The 16,512-nt window shown below is 42.3% G+C and overlaps 1 protein-coding gene across 8 annotated transcripts in view; it reads left to right on the top strand.

Annotated features, from left to right (window-relative positions):
* Positions 1-16,512, top strand: part of MSRB3 (methionine sulfoxide reductase B3) — a 148,785-nt gene that overhangs the window by 36,087 nt on the left and 96,186 nt on the right. For 5 of the 8 annotated variants that reach the window (XR_012666474.1, XR_012666473.1, XM_075124376.1 and 2 more), the window contains one exon: positions 4,309-4,435. Coding sequence is in view for 6 of the 8 variants with exons in the window: in XM_075124376.1 (XP_074980477.1) it covers positions 4,309-4,435 (127 nt within the window). In the remaining 2 variants the exon portion in view is untranslated. Of the gene's footprint in view, positions 1-2,855; positions 3,000-4,308; positions 4,436-16,512 lie in introns of those variants that run through there. The other 3 variants (XM_075124378.1, XM_048835892.2, XM_075124379.1) reach the window with 2 other exon arrangements.

Raw genomic sequence — 16,512 nt, 5'->3', positions numbered from 1 at the left:
GCTCTGTCCCCACTCCCTCTGACATGGCCCCGTGCTGCAGCGGAGAGTAAGAGCTCCCCCAGCCCTGAGGCCACAGCAGGGAGCAAGAGCTCTTCCAGCCCCGGGGCCATAAGCGTAGTTTGACTGCTATGTTTGAGGGGGCAAAGTGTGCCCATGCACACATACGCATGCACATGTCACGCTGAAGCCAGTCCCCTTGGTTCACTGCCCAGTCCCCTCTCTCCTCCCATCTACAGCAGTACCTGGGCTGCCAGTGGGGGGGTGGGAGGGACAGGACGGCATAACGGGGGAGCCCCAGCTGCTGCTGGAGACCACTCCGGCACTAGCTGTTGCAGCGATGTCCCTGCTCTGTTGCTGCTGTGGTTGCCTTCCTCTTGGGGCTGCTGCTGCCCAGGGAATGCCACATGCTGGGCTGCTGCTTCCACCCACCCCACCCATTCCCATATCTCCTTCTCCTCCTCCCCCCTTTCTTTTGCCCCTTCTCCCCTTCCCCGGGCATCAGGGTTGTAGAGGCAACCGGTGGACACTAGGACCCAGGAGGCGGTGTCCAGCTGCTGAGGCAGGATCCAGAGTGCAGGGGAAAAGCTGTTCAGTCCTGCTCCGTCTGCTCCCCGTGAGCCGAAACATGACAGAAAGGAGGTCAGGGCACGGGGGTGCCTATTTTTCCAGGGCCCTTCAATTGGCCGGGGCCCCTGGGCATGGGCCCTGTCCGCCCAGTGGTAATCCACCACTGACCAATGTTCCCCTTCAAACTACACACTCTCTTACTCTTGCTTGGAAATAACAGGGCAGGAATGTACAGCAGCTTCTTAGGCACATTTATCTTGCATTAGCTTATGCTAAAAATTATCTCTCTTGACTGTATCTTTCTTCCCTCCACCCCCCTTTGCATGTCATTTGTCAGCTTACATTGTAAATTCTGTGTGGCAGGGACTGTGGCTTCGTGTGTGTCTGCACAACACCTAGCTCAGGGGGGCCCTGGTGCGGCTTCAACTAATAGGAACTGCTGCAGTACAAGTAATAGAAATAGCGCTTAAACTTCAAAAGAGAGAAGAAAGCCTTCTGCTGCAGTGTTTTTTTTATGAATGCTAGTTCAGTTTTATTGGGTTTTGTAGAATTATAGCCTTACATCCTTTGTAGATACCTGGGACCAATAGCAACAATTTAGTGAACACTGGCTTTTTCAGGAGATCAGGGTCTGTCTAGTTCGAAATCTTTGGGGTTTTTAAAGAGTTTTTCAGCAGTTTACACTTTGGGGAGTTGCAGTCCTGTTTACTTGTAACAAAAGAGGAAAACCTAGCTTGTGCTGCAGCGGCAAACAGCCTCAGGTTGTTAAGAAACAAATCTATGAAACAAGCAGAGGGAAGGAACAACAGGAAAAATGAACCATGAGGAAAGTATAAAGAGAGGAGGCTAACTTTTCTCCCTCCTTTCCCCTCGCAAACAGATGTGCCAGCTCCTCTGTCATCCAATGGGAGGTATCTATCTAAAGAACAGTGAACAGAGGATAAAAAGTGTGAAAAAAACACAAATGATGATGATCTTTTAGAAAGTGTGAAATTAAGTATTTTTATTTTTCTATCTTCTATTTCTCAGTGCAACAATGTTCGGGAATATTGTATTTCTAACTGGCTGCAATGGAAAATCTCTGGTAAACTACATATTAGACATGATATGGGCAGCTTCTGGTATGGGCTATCACATCTTGGCCTACAGAAACTGATGTCTGACACCAAGGTCTCCAAAATAACTGAGAGTTTTCTCAGCAGATTACTTTTAATAAACTAGGAGTACTATTTTGTGAATTTCTTATGAGCCAAGCCTACCTAAAATAATATCTACAGGAAACAAAGTTCCCATTAAAGGTAGTGGCAGTTTTGACTGAGAAATGAGCACAGGACTGGGATTTGAATGATGTAAATGCAGACATTAGGAACTAGATACGAGTCTTACTCTTTGAATTACAGCTTGTATTGCGGTAGCACCCACAGTTGGCTAGATGCTGTCCACATCCACGCAGGCGGACACAGTCTCTGCCCTGAGGAGTTTGCATAACGTCGCCTTTTAGTTTTGTAATCAGTTTTTACAGAAGCCAGTTGACTTCATTGACAAATTTTGCATGCAAATCAGTGGTATCTTATCGCCCTAAGGATTGCATCTGTTAAACTGATGTACATTTTCAGTATGAATTATTCTAACAAGAGACCAATCAGTGATTAAATGGAGAACGCTCTGCCAACAGCCCCCTTTATACCAATGGGAGCTCCAGCTCTGTGGTGATGTGGCCTGGGAAGACATGTGGTCTCTCAGAGAAGTAACAAAATCCTGTTTGTTTACACTTGAAATCATACAGAGATGCTGTTCTCCTTTTCACTCCCTCCCTCCTACTTCCAAATTCACTCATGAGTCAAAGGAAGTATTTCAGCCTTAGTGCTAAAACTTGGCAGATATTAAACATTTCACCTTGCTTGTGTGACTGTGCCATGTAATAGATACAATTGCTGTATAGGGGCATAAGATCATTGATGGAAAGCAAGCCATACCCTTTGTCCATCTTGCTGTATGAAGTTCTTTTTAACACTTTCAGAGTCCATTAACTAACCTTAGCAACACAGCTATATCTTTGCTAACTGAATGATTTTTTTCCTTAAAGATCTTTTTGCAACAATAACCACTAGATGGTGCTCTCCTATTTAGATAATAGTAAAAACAGTATTAACTATAAGTCATCCAGTAAGAGCATGTTGGAGACCCCCTACTCTTGGGGCACCCAGCTTTTTAATTGTAGAATACATCTTTGTTCTTTGCCTGACCTGCAGAGTGACATCACTGCCTTTCTTCCTGTTGCACTGTAGCTGCCTGACTCACAGGCTTTGACACAAGCCAGATGGCTGCGATTGGTAGGCGCACAGGCTGCCTGGTACTGCAGTTGATGAAACAGAATAGGAAGACGTTTTATGATCAGTTGCGGGAGCACAATAAGACTGCAGCTTTGCTAGGTAATTACATTTTCACTGCACACTTTACTTCTCACAGTGAAGGTCACTAGAAAAAAATACATTTTTATTCGTAGTGCTTATTATGTATAGATCTTTGATCTTTTATTAGTCAGTAGTCTGCTCTGGAGGATTTTTTTAACCAGTTCTGCAGTCAATCGTGAAAATGACATGTTTATTTATGTTTAATGGTTCTTTCGAGCTGTTCGTGGTGTGGCACTTACCTTCCTTCTCTCTTTTGTCTCCATTTAGTAACATAAAAATGTTTTGGTTTTGTAGTGAGTTTAGTTTGGAGAAGTCAGAGTTCAGGGATGTTAATGCAAGCAGATTTCTGTCAGATATACTCCAGAGTGATGTGATAATATATATTACTGTTTATTATGTGTTTGTTCTTCAGGGGTCAGAAGAGATCATGCACAGACTTCTCTTCTGGTTCAGGAAATGTACAAGAGAAAATCATTCCTGAGTACATTTCTGGGCATTTCCATTCTGTAACCATTTTTAAAAAACGTGTCTTGGAAGAGGTTGAGAGTGGTGCATTGTTGTTCAAATCATTAACCATGAGGGGCCTAATCCTGCTCCCACTGAAATCAACGAGAATTTCACTATTGACTTCAGTGAGGGTGGGTTTGAATCCCAGGTGCCAGTTACTGCAGTAATCTTCTGAAGCAGACTGCAGCTATGAATGACTATCCTATGAGGCAGCTGCATTTCATCCTTCCTATTGTGAGGTAAACAAAACAATCACCATAGTCACATGTTGCATCTTACAAACTAAAAAATCCCCACTGCCATATCCCTCTCTTCTGTATTGGTGCCAGCTGGAAAATTGCTTGAATGTATCCCTTGGAGAATTTAAGATCTAAATGATCTTTATTTAAAGAAATGATTGTCCCATTATTTTGTCTGGTAACTGGAAAATTTATTTGTTAAAATAAAGTTTGGCTTTGTTTAACCAGCCAGCCAACTGAACAGGTTTTCATAATGGTTGGTTACCAACATTCACCACATAGACATGTGTTTTTAGTAAATTTTTAATTGCAAATTTGGGTTGCCCTGCATTGCACGACATTAAGATTCCCCCCCTGCCTGGTAACTAACAAAGACTTGCAGCATTGTATGCTATGTATTCTAATTAACAAATAAGCTTACAGAAGAAGGCAAAAAGGGGCTAAACGAACTAATAAATGTGCATTCAGAATTCCGTAGTCCTATGTTTTCTTTTCAGATAGAATCATAACCCATCAGGTTTGCTATGAATGTATCTAACATTTTTGATGTTTTCATCTTTTTTTTTTTTTTCCCTACTCAGCTCTTGCCCCTGTTCTTTGCCTCTGGTTTTGTTGGTGAGGATATCACAGTGATGTCTGCATTCAACCTGCTGCATTTGGTGACAAAGAGCCAGCCAGTGGCCCTGCGAGCCTGTGGGCTTCCCTCAGGTTGAATGGGTGCTGCTTGTTGTGTCATGCATATTGAGGGCCCTTTTAGGAATGGGTGTCTCTGCTGCAGGAAATGATACACTATGGTTTACTAAATTTAGTTGCAATTTATTAGAGTTCTCTGTTGAAGCCGGAAGTTTGTAATAAATCACTGCTTTGCTTTTAGTGTGTTCATAGCCCAGATTTTAGAATGCTTTGGAAACATTGTCCAGCTTCCTTGCCCAGTATATTACCATATCTCAAGTTTGATAGCATCTTCCTGTCCCCTGACACAGACTATACAGTTAACTTGAAAATCACAGTTGTATTATATATTACACACGGTTTTAATAAGAAATTGCTTAGCAGCATTTAATATATGAAATATTGTAATTTAATAAGTCTCTTAGGAAAATGTTTTACAAATACTGTTCAAGTGCATTGAAATCTTTTTCACCATTTATTCCTTTGTGTGTGTGAAATTTTTATTGTAAATTTACTTTTAATAATAGTGCACACAAAGGTTCATGCAGAAAGTGATGTGAGCTGTAATGTAATTTTCTTTCCCTCACAATGTGTACTTTCGTTGTGTTACTATAGTTCAAACAAACCAAAATGCTCCATCACAGCTGCTTTTTTTTAGAAAAAACATCCACCTTTTAAAAAAAAATTTAAAGAGGAATAACTACACTTCATGTGTAATGCCCCGCTCCTGAATTGGGATTTGCAAAGGCAGCTGTTGGGGCATAAGGGCCCATCCATGTGAATCTGACTGCAAGACCTTTGTCTAAATGTTTAATGTCTGCATTTAAACAGTAACATATGTAATATCTTTATAAGATACCAAATCTGACTATTTGACAGGAAATGACAACTTTAGTGGGTTAATTTTTAGAGTTCAAAGGCTATCTGGAATTATTTTTTTAAAAAGTCAAAATAAAAACTAAGATGCAGCTGTAAATAATCACTGATTGAAACCCCAAGTAACCTTCCAATCTGGGCATTTGTTATGCACCCATCGCCAGTGAATATAGGCACAAAATACAACAACCAAAGCATCATTGCTGTTTGCTAATATAATTTCAGAGCAGCATATTGCATATGAAAGAAGTGTCATAAATGCCTTCGGTGATCAGACACAACAGTTAAGCTTAATTGATTTTTCTAGAGCTGTTTTATTTGAACTATCAAAACTGAGCCCCAGTTTTGTGGCATAGGAGTCTATTTTCCTTTCCATAACTCCCATTACCTAAACAGGAGTTACAGTCCATCTTGATAAGGAGACAATAGACCCCATTGTGTTAGCCTGATCTTTGCTTCCAATTATATGTGCTGCTGACTCAAGCTTCAAATCCTAAAAACAGAGGACAAGCAAATTTCCTAACTTTTTGTGCACTTTTGATGTGAGCTCACACTAGTGAGACCTTAAAATGAGGCATTTACAGCTTTCCTGTTCATTTTGTGCCTATTCTAACAAGCAGATCCCAAGCAGATCTCAAAGCTGGTCTGTTAGGAACAGAATCTGACAGAAGTATTTCTGGTGCATACTTGCTCATAAATCATCACATTAACCATTTTGTCACCTGCGTCACTGGCATAATCCAATATTCACATGTTTTATTATAACTTTTATATCTCTGCAATTATTTCTGTTTGTATGATCCATAGCTACCCAAACTTTAACAGATCAGTTACAGTGACTACTTTATAGATGTATATTATAAAACAAAATTCATCCACTGATAGCAGAATAAAGTATAACTGCATATTTCATGTGTTCTAAGAGGAAACTAAATTTCCTAGACACTTCTATAAATTAATGTTGGCTAATTTTGTCTTCAATTTGTGCATGTGTAGTAGAGGTGGGGAACAGAAGTAAATGGTGAAGGGTGCATCATATAAATGCAAGAGTAAGTCCTAGAAGTAATATTTGCATAAATGCAACAGTCCAACTGGATCTTGAGTTTACCTTCAAAGACAGAGAAGTGCCCTGTTTTCTTTAGAATTACAAGCATTTTATGAAAATTATTTTCTTGTGCCCCCCCCAATCATATTCTGTACAAAATGTATAATGTAAGACTCTATTACTTTGTGCTGTGACCACATCAAGTCTCAAGGTAAGCAGGATTAGATCTACTTTTAGTTGGATAGAAATTTTCAAAGAAAATCCAGGTGGTACAAGAAGTGGTTTAGGAGGCATAATTTCACATGCGTCACTTAATGAACCAATGCCACCAAATAATTTTAGGGAGCGGTGTGCTGACAAAGGTTCCATCTTTCAAATGAGGCATAAAACCAAGGCTCTAGCCTTGTTAAACTATCTTGTAGTTGGTAAACTGGGATTACTCACATCAATAAAGTTCCACACTTATAATATTTGCTGGATTGGGCACAATAATGTAATTTTTATACCCATTTTAATTTTCTGGATGATACCCAGAATCAGCTGTTGCCTTTTATGAATAAGTACTTCAATTCAAATATGTAATCTATATACTGCCCCTAACCTTTGCTTGTGCTATAAAATGGAGTTCATATATACTGTCATTTATAGATTAGGACCAAATGAAATCTTTTTTGCTTTTCAAAACAAATACATTCAATTTAATTTCAGAATAGTACATGCATTAATTTTTAGAACATCTGCTTTTTATTTTGAGTAATTCTTCCCGATCCAAAAATCTTCAGTACATTGTAACTTTTGTCTTGTCTTCTGACCATTCTGAAGTTTATGGATACACACTGAGTTATGTTATGAACTGTATACCTTTCATATCACTATTATTATTATTGTTAATTTGATGGAAGGTTTGTTTGCATTTTTAATATCCACATATTAATGCCTGAGGTATAAATGCATTCTTCTAACTATACAAAATAATAGGATTAAATCTGATTTATAGTGAACAGGGAAGAAATAGCTAAAATGTACCCCAGTGCTCCAAACTTCCAGTAGATGGCACTAATCATATATTCTTTTGCATAAATAGAACAGAATGAAAAGTTTCCACTTAAGAAATCATTCATATATAGGTACAATCTGAGAATTTAGTTTAAAGTGTGTGTAAACTATCATAAGAAAAGCATGAGCATTATGAAAAACCACCCAAGTTTGGGCTTATACACAAACTTCATTCATATAATGTTAGAGGTTTCCTCATTTCCAGTAACAGTTGCAATTCCATTATACTTTCACATGATTTAAAATAAACTGACACTGTTTGGCCTTGATCCGGTGCACTCCACGTCCAGTGAAATGTAGGAGATGGTCAGCATCTCTCCAGATTGGGTTCATAAGGAAATAGATCTGGTTTGAAATCTTTTAAGATAAGAACAAATTTTCCGTTGGCTACTTTAATGCATACCAGCAAGTCATGGGTCCAAGCAGTAATGATGCATATTCCATATACATATGTTTTCTGTAGCAGAGCACCAAGTTATAAAGAAAAATCTTACTTTGCTTTGCTGTGTCTTTGAATTATTATGGGCTCTCATTCCTTTTAAAAAGTGTCCTTTCTTTTTTTTTTTTTTAACACTTTGAATGTTGTGCTGCTTGCATCACATTTTTTTGCATGAGATAGAAATCTGGTTTTCTGTTGCTGTAGATCAGGAAAGATTACAGTATTTGTAAAAATTAAGTAAAACTAATGATACAAAATTCTAGAGAGCTTGGGTATGCTTATGTGCACATTTTTGCATAGGTGTATGAAATAATAAAGACTTAAATTATAATTCAGTTGTTGTGCAGTGTTTAATTACTAGAATGATTAAAATAGTACTGGCAAACCACACTTTTCTAGGATACGGTTGTTGTATTACAATACATCTGTATGAAAAGGGTGCTGGGCATATGGTGTAAGTCTCTTTTATTAAATATATGTAGTATGTTTTTTCATAACACCTTTTATTAAATCTCAATTACTTGAAAATTAATTGGAAATATAAGTAAAATATACTGAATAGATGATCAAAATTGGACTGTTTGCAGTAATCCATTAACATGAAGGATTACATGTGGGGCAGCTCTTGCAAACATGAGTAATTCACCTGTGTGAACCACGTGAACTCAGGGACTACTCATGTCAGTTAAATTAACTCTCACACACAGTTTTTGCAAAATCTGGCTTTTATAACGGAAGTTCTGAAACCTTGAGTCAACCATGCCCCCTCCCCCTCGCTCGCCCGCGCATCCACCAAAATTGTAATCACTGTTAGATTTTATACAGAATGTGTATATATTGTGTAACTTAAATATGTCTAAATGTATCTGTTGTATATGTGTACATATGATTTTCATATATGCTGTAACTTTCCCGTAGTTTCTCTTTGTATGTTACCAAGGATGTCATATAGCAGATGTCTCTTCATGTGGTTTGAAAAAAAATATTAGTGAGAGAGAGAATATATACTAACTTTAGAAACACCCACTGATACGCCTATGGTTAAGTGCCTGTCAGTGTTTTCATTATAAATTCCTTTTTTGTGGGGTTTATAACTTACTTGCTCTGAGCTTAAATTTGTCATACAAGGTCTGAGGTATGTGTGCTTTTGTCCCCTCTCCAGACAGTATTTTAAAAGAGCGAGAGAGAGAGAAGAAAATTCACTGTTTTTTGAAGATTTAAATACATTTATTCTTCTATAATCAAAATATTGTTTTTATCTGAAATACAATTTTTCATGTTGCTAGTTCATTAGTTTGCCAGGATATAGAGAATTACCTAAGTGTTGAAGATGAAAAGTACTATGTAAGTGCCACAGTAAATAATATGTTAATGCATTTATATATACTTAACATAAAAATGGTGCTTTCAGTTGTTGCTTATAGAGACTTAGTACCTTTCTTCAAGATTTTTATTGTGGCTATCCTAGTGACATCATAATAGCACCCTGTTACAACCTGACATGGTATGTTGTTGTCATATCTATGTAATGGCTCTAAAGGAAGAAGACACACCTATATGAGGTAAAAAATCACCTTTGTAAAGGTGCCTGAATGGAAATTTACCCAGATATTTTGATCATTTAGGAAACTAATGTATCGTTTACTACTATTTAAATCTGCAATTGTTTAAATATTGTACATTTGTATATGTGCAATGTAAAAGGTTTTGTTCAGTATTATTTGTTCATTCTTTAGTATCCAAGAGAATGAAATTTATTCATAAAATTGGTTGGTTTGAGTAACATTTATATTATGTCTTATACTTGCAAAAATTGGAATTTGTATAAAAGGCTGAAATTCCTTCCTTAGCACCCTCTTCTCTGCCCCATATTAGAAGTAACCAACAGGGAACGCTTTCCACATGAGCTACACAATATAGGCATATCATGTTAAGTCACTGGTGTCCACCCCTCTTTTTTCAGTTGGATCCCTGCACCCTTGCAAGAAATTGATGGACAGGCAGTCTTGATTCCCGCAATGCTCTGTCCAGGCATTGTTGCCAGGGCCTTCCATTTTCTGTGTATTCATCTCTTATGTCTTTCTTTGTCTCTGTTCCTTTTCCTTTGCATTCTTTTTCTGCATTTGTTTTCTTGGGTTTTTGTCCTCTCCTCATTCTGTGACTCACTAGAAGGCCCTGTTAAATGCTTCATCTGGTGGGAAGTCCCGGTGGTACTGAGTGGCCCATGCTTAGTGGCTGAGCACCATGCTGTGAGGGAAGAGAAGCTGCTTGGGATGGTGGGCAGGTGCCTGTGCTCCCATCGTTGCAAACAAAGAGCCATTTCCACAGTCTGTTGCATTAGAGATCCCAGTGGGAGCAGAGTGGGAATGCAATGATGACTTTTAAGGACCCACCCAATCAATCGCATGGGGTTCCCAAACTTTTTACGGCACAATCCCATTTTAATGAAGTATTTTCTGCCGGGACTCCAGAAGAGCAAAATGACATCCTCTGCACAGCGTAACTTTGCACACATCATACGTGTGAGACCATGCTGCATGGACAATGCCATTTTGCTCTTTAAAATGGTGTTCGCTACGCAATGTGACCTCATACATATGGTGTGTATAAGGTCACGCTGTGCGGAGGATGCCATTTTGCTCTACAAAATGGCATCCTGCGTGCAAGGTCACGGTGCATGATCACAATACATGCTAGATCACACTGTGCGGAGCAAAATGGCATCCTCTACACATTCAGGATTGCCACAACCCCACAGTTTGGGAACTGCTGAAGTAGCATGTTTGCAGGGCAAGTATGGGGTAGTTTTGGGATATCAGAACTTCCTTCGCACACATCGTTCCACTTCTATGCTTCACACCACCTCGGCTGAGGTAGCTTGCCCCTTCCTCTGAGCTTAGGAAACACTAGGGTAATTTAAAGATGGATTTTCAGCCTTAACTCTGGGTTTCATTGTTTTAGAGACTATACAGTTGTGGCCATGAAAAATGAATATTTTGCCAGCAATTATCATGTTCTTGTTCAACTTTTGTATATAAACAGCCCCATAGGCCTGAGTAATTCCTCAAGGGCAACAAAGAAACTCTCCCTGATCTAAAGAGTTTTTAATCCAGGTTAGAGAGGATATCATGCAGAGGGAGATGATCTCAAGCAAGAAGAAGGGAGGCTTACACAAAATAAGGTTTCTTGTTCCTTTATATATCATGTTACTTCCCCCTTTAAAAAAAAAAATATCTAGATTTTATTAGGTTGACCAGGGAGAACAGGAGACGGTTGGAGAGGGTGTGGTGAGCAGTAGGTTTCGAGGAGGCATTTGACTGAGGTTGCATTACATACAGGATCAGGGTAGTGAGCAGCATGGATTAAAGCCCAAATGTGTTGAGGGGGAAGGATATACTGGAAAGCAGAATTAGCAGAGTGGGAGAGAAGAGAGGAGATACTAGCTGGGCAAGAGTTGCATAGACACTTGAAGGTGGTGATGCATTTGGAGTTGATGTAGGAGGTGTTCTGGATACACTCAAGGGACTTCCAAAGGGGAAGGGTGTCTGCCTGTCAACTAGACCTGCAGTGGTACAAAGTGCGAGTCAGATAAGCAAGGAAGGGGAGTGTTGCTATAGCATAGATGTGGCATTGCCAAGGCATGGATGGAGATTTTGGCACTAAGAATGGAGAGGAAAAGAGATTCAGGAGAAATGGTAGAGAAGTGTTGTCTAATTTGTGGCCCTCTAGGGAGACTGTTAAAACACCTTACACAGAAAATTTGCTTTTGATTACAAATTGAATATGTGCTTTGCCTGCCTTGCCTGGGGATGTAATAAAGGAGGTGTTAGAATTGAGTCCATCGTTACGGGAAGGAAGTGGCTGGGCATCGCCTCTCCTGCAGCCTCAGGAGCAGCTCTGATGTGACCAAGGAGTGCTCTGAGTAGCTGTTGTTCTTTTCCTGCTGCATTTACTCAATAGATCCCTTTTGGCTACCTGCTGTATTGCAGGCATGAAAGACAGAGTAGCTCTGGCTACTCCATTGCCAAGTATCCTGCTGAGCTGTGGGAGCCCCAAGGAGAGCACAGCAGGATAGGAGCTCAGCTGGGTCTTCCTGAGCCTGTGGGTATAGCTAGCGAAAGATGGGCTCCCTCCTCCACATAGCCGTGTAGGGGAGAGGGAAAAGAGAAGCTGAGAACTAAATCATTTATGGATCCCTGTTTTTCTGGCTTAGGCCTGTTGCAGGTTAAAGTATTTTGGGGACTAAATGCTGCCAGCTGGCAATAGTCCACTAGGCAGCAAATCTACGCTGGGGATAGCTGGAGCACAGTATGCTCCAGCCTTGTCCTCTTGTCCTCAGTACATCACTCTGTGCCGATGGTCATAGGCATAGGAGTCAGCTGTGCCTGCTAGGAACTCTTGAACACTGTGGGACTTGCAGGTAGTTTCAGCTCTTAGCAGCTCAGAAGGACACATGAACAGAGAATGTGCCCCAAAATATTGATTGTGGCACCTTGGTCTTTTGAAATACTGTGTTCTGTCCGCAGGCTGAGAAGGTGGTATGTTGCTATTGCCGAGGAAGTTACCAGGAGGACTTAGCAACAGCCTGAATAACTCTAAGTTGCACACTACTGTGGTAACTGCTGGCAAATGCTGACTTTTTAATTGTTTCTACTGCAGGTTAGACTTTTATTAAAGCTGTTGGAATATACGTATTTTGATGGGTTACTGAAATATTTTTAAACGCATAAGGTAGCTGGAAAGACTGAGCAATTTGCTATTTTTAATTTTAGCTTAATTCTTATGTTAATAAAATATTTCCATATGTTATGTCTTCATTTTTATGTCGTGTCTGGTGAAATGTGCCAAAATGACAGCATTGGACTCAGAAGTCTCCTCTTTGGGGAGAAAAAAAGATAGCGTAGCATAAGTTTCTCCCCACTCAGCCAACCTGTCTCAATCTTGGCTTGTGGTGTTCACTTGTAAGGATGAAGAGAATAGGCCAGTCTTCGTGCTTCCTCAGGTTTTAGCCTTTCTGATGTGACCGCCAGCGGAGGTGCCAGTTACTACGGTGAGGATGGTTTCTTTTACGTGGATGTTACTGTTGGGAGCTATGCTGAGTATCAACTCATATCACCTAGGCCACTGAACAATTATAGAACAATTCAGACTCAGAACTTAAAGGTAAAAAACTTCATCCTATTACCAACCCACCATAACTGTCCTGTTCCCAGTTTGTCATTAATTTAGAAGTTTAGTGTTATATTGGCTTTTTGGATCTCCCCCGGTCGCCATGAGTTTTCAAAGATAATGGCCAATGGCTCTGCAATCACATCCGCCAACTCCTTTAGCACCCTCGGATGCAGTGCATCCGATCCCGTGGACTTGTGCTTGTCCAGCTTTTCTAAATAGTCCCGAACCACTTCTTTCTCCACAGAGGTCTGGTCACCTCCCCATGCTGTGCTGCCCAGTGCAGAAGTCTGGGAGCTGACCTTGTTCATGAAGACAGAGGCAAAAAAAGCATTGAGTACATTAGCTTTTTCCACATCCTCTGTCTCTAAGTTGCCTCCCTCATTCAGTAAGGGGCCCACACTTTCCTTGGCTTTCTTCTTGTTGCTAACATACATGAAGAAACCCTTCTTGTTACTCTTAACTTCTCTTGCTAGCTGCAACTCCAGGTGTGATTTGGTCTTCCTGATTTCACTCCTGCATGCCTGAGCAATATTTTTATACTCCTTCCTGGTCATTTGTCCAAGCTTCCACTTCTTGTCAGTTTCTGTTTTGTGTTTAAGATCAGCAAGTATTTCACTGTTAAGCCAAGCTGGTCACCTGCCATATTTACTATTCTTTCTACTCATCGGGATGGTTTGTCCCTGTAACCTCAATAAGGATTCTTTAAAATACAGCCAGCTCTCCTGGACTCCTTTCCTCCTCATGTTATTCTCCCAGGGGATCCTGCCCATCAGTTCCCAGAGGTAGTCAAAGTCTGCTTTTCTGAAGTCCAGGGTCCGTATTCTGCTGCTCTCCTTTCTTCCTTGTGTCAGGATCCTGAACTCAACCATCTCATGGTCACTGCCTCCCACGTTCCCATCCACTTTTGTTTCCCCTACTCATTCTTCTCGGTTTGTGAGCAGCAGGTCAAGAACAGCTCTGCCCCTAGTTGATTCCTCCAGGACTTGCACCAGGAAATTGTCCCCTACACTTTCCAAAAACTTCCTGGATTGTCTGTGAAGTGCTGTATTGCTCCCCCAGCAGATATCAGGGTGATTGAAGTCTCTCATGAGAACCAGGGCCTGTGATCTAGTAACTTATATTAGTTGCCAGAAGAAAGGCTCGTCCACCTCATCCCCCTGGTCTGGTGGTCTATAGCAGACTCCCACCATGGCATCACCTTTGTTGCTCTCACTTTTAAACTTAATCCAGAGACTCTCAGGTTTTTCTGGAGTTTCGTACCGGAGCTCTGAGCAGTCATACTGCTCTCTTACTTACAATGCAACTCCCCCACCTTTTCTGCCCTGCCTGTCCTTCCTGAACAGTTTATAATGATCCATCACAGTACTCCAGTCATGTGAGTTATCCCACCAAGTCTCTGATACTCCAATCACATCATAATTCCTTGACTGTGCCAGGACTTCCAGTTCTCCCTGATTGTTTCCCAGGCTTCGTGCATTTGTGTATAGGCACTTAAGATAACTCGTTGATCGTCCTGTTTTCTCAGTATGAGGGAGGAGTCCTCCCCTCTCGAGCTCTCCTGTTTGTGCTTCCTCCCGGTATCCCACTTCCCCACTTACCTCAGGGCTTTGGTCTCCTTCTCCCGGTGAACCTAGTTTAAAGCCCTCCTCACTAGGTTAGTCAGCCTGCTTGCGAAGATGCTCTTCCCTCTCTTCGTTAGGTGAATCCCATCTCTGTCTAGCACGCCTCCTTCTTGGAACACCATCACATGGTCAAAGAATCCAAAGCCTTCTCTCCGACACCACCTGCGTAGCCATTTGTTGACTTCCACGATTCGACGGTCTCTACCCCGGCCTTTTCCTTCCATGGGGAGGATGGACGAGAACATCACTTGTGTGTCAAACTCCTTTATCGTTCTCCCAGAGTCATGTAGTCTGCTGTGCTCCACTCAAGTTCATTCTTGGCAGTATCATTGGTGCCCATGTGAAGAAGCAGGAAGGGGTAGCGATCTGAGGGCATGAGTCTCGGCAGTCTCTCTGTCACATCGTGAATCCTAGCTCCTGGCAAGCAGCAGACTTCTCGGTTTTCCCAGTCAGGGCAGCAGATAGATGACTCAGTCCCACTGAGGAGGGAGTCCCCGAGCACCACCACCCGCCTCCTTCTCTTGGGAGCGGTGGTCATGGAACCCCCATCCCTAGGACAGTGCATCTCATGCCTTCCAATCGGCGGAGTCTCCTTCTGCTCCCTTCCCTCAGATGCATCATCTAGTCCACTCTCCGCATTAGTACCTGTGGAGAGAACATGAAAATGGTTGCTCACCTGTATCTGCATTGCTGGTACATGGATGCTCCTCTTTCTTCTTCTGGAGGTCACATGCTGCCAAATTTCTTCACCGTCCTCCTGTCCCCGCTGCGCGGGCTGCTCTGATTCTTCAGAATGTTGTGCCCGTAGAAGCATATCCTGACGTCTGTCCAGGAAATATTCTGTTTCTCTTATGCAACGCAGGGTTGATACTTGTTTCTCCAGACTTTGAACCTTCTCTTCCAATATGAAAACCAGCTTGCACTTTGTACAGACAAAGTCGCTTCTGTCCTGTGTAAGAAAGACAAACATGCCACATTCCTGTGCAGGTAACAACAACTGAACGCTCACCATCCATATTACCTTCCTTCTACGAGTTTCCTCAGCTGTTGCAGGAACTACTCAGTGAAGCCTGCAAGATGAAAGCCTCAGTGGGCTCTCCCCAGGCAAACTCCTTCTATTAGCTACTCTGCTGTTCGCCGCTCAGCCAGGGCCGCTGCAAGGATGTTTTACACCCTTGGCGAAACTTCCAACTTGTGCCCCCCCTCCCCCCCCCCCGGGAGCCCTGTGGCAGTTCCCCACCTCCCCCTTTCTCCCCCACTCCCCTTGGCCCGGGGAGCCGTGTGGCAACTCCCCGCTGCCGCCCCCAGGAGCCATGCGGTAGCTCCCCACCCCAGCTCACCTCTGCTCCACCTCCTCCCTGAGCATGCAACCGCTTCTCCCACCTCCGAGGCTTGTGGCGCCAATCAGCTGTTTGGTGCGCAAGCCTGGAAGGGAGAGAAGCAGAGCGGGGTGGCATGCTCAGGGGAGGAGGTGAGTGGGAGCGGTTCCCGTGTGCCTTCCCTTCCTCCCCCCATTACTTGCTGCAGGCGGCCCCCCTGCCCCAGCTCACCTCTGCTCCACTGCCTCCCCAGAGCGTGCTTTTGGCCGCCCCCAACCACTTGGCGCCCTAGGTGACTGCCTAGTTTGCCTGGTGGTTGCACCGGCCCTGCGCTCAGCTGGTTCGCAGCTGACTGGCTTTTTATAACAGTCAGGCCCACTCAGCGCCCACCTGGAACAAAGCACTCCCAATTCACACTTTTCAAACAATGAAGCCCACGGGCAAACTGACAAACTGTCCCTGCAACAGACTCAGATACTCACCAACACAGTGCCCCAATGCAGCACTTAGCGTACCTCCTCTTGGACAGATCCCAGGCAAACTCCCTATGTTAGCCGCTCCGCTCTTCTGAACAACACTTTAAA

The sequence above is a fragment of the Caretta caretta genome, chromosome 1 (genome assembly GCF_965140235.1).
Source record: "Caretta caretta isolate rCarCar2 chromosome 1, rCarCar1.hap1, whole genome shotgun sequence".
Classification (NCBI taxonomy): domain Eukaryota; kingdom Metazoa; phylum Chordata; order Testudines; family Cheloniidae; genus Caretta; species Caretta caretta.
The sequence above is the reverse complement of the archived record's forward strand: the minus strand, read 5'-3'. Positions and strand labels throughout refer to the sequence as shown.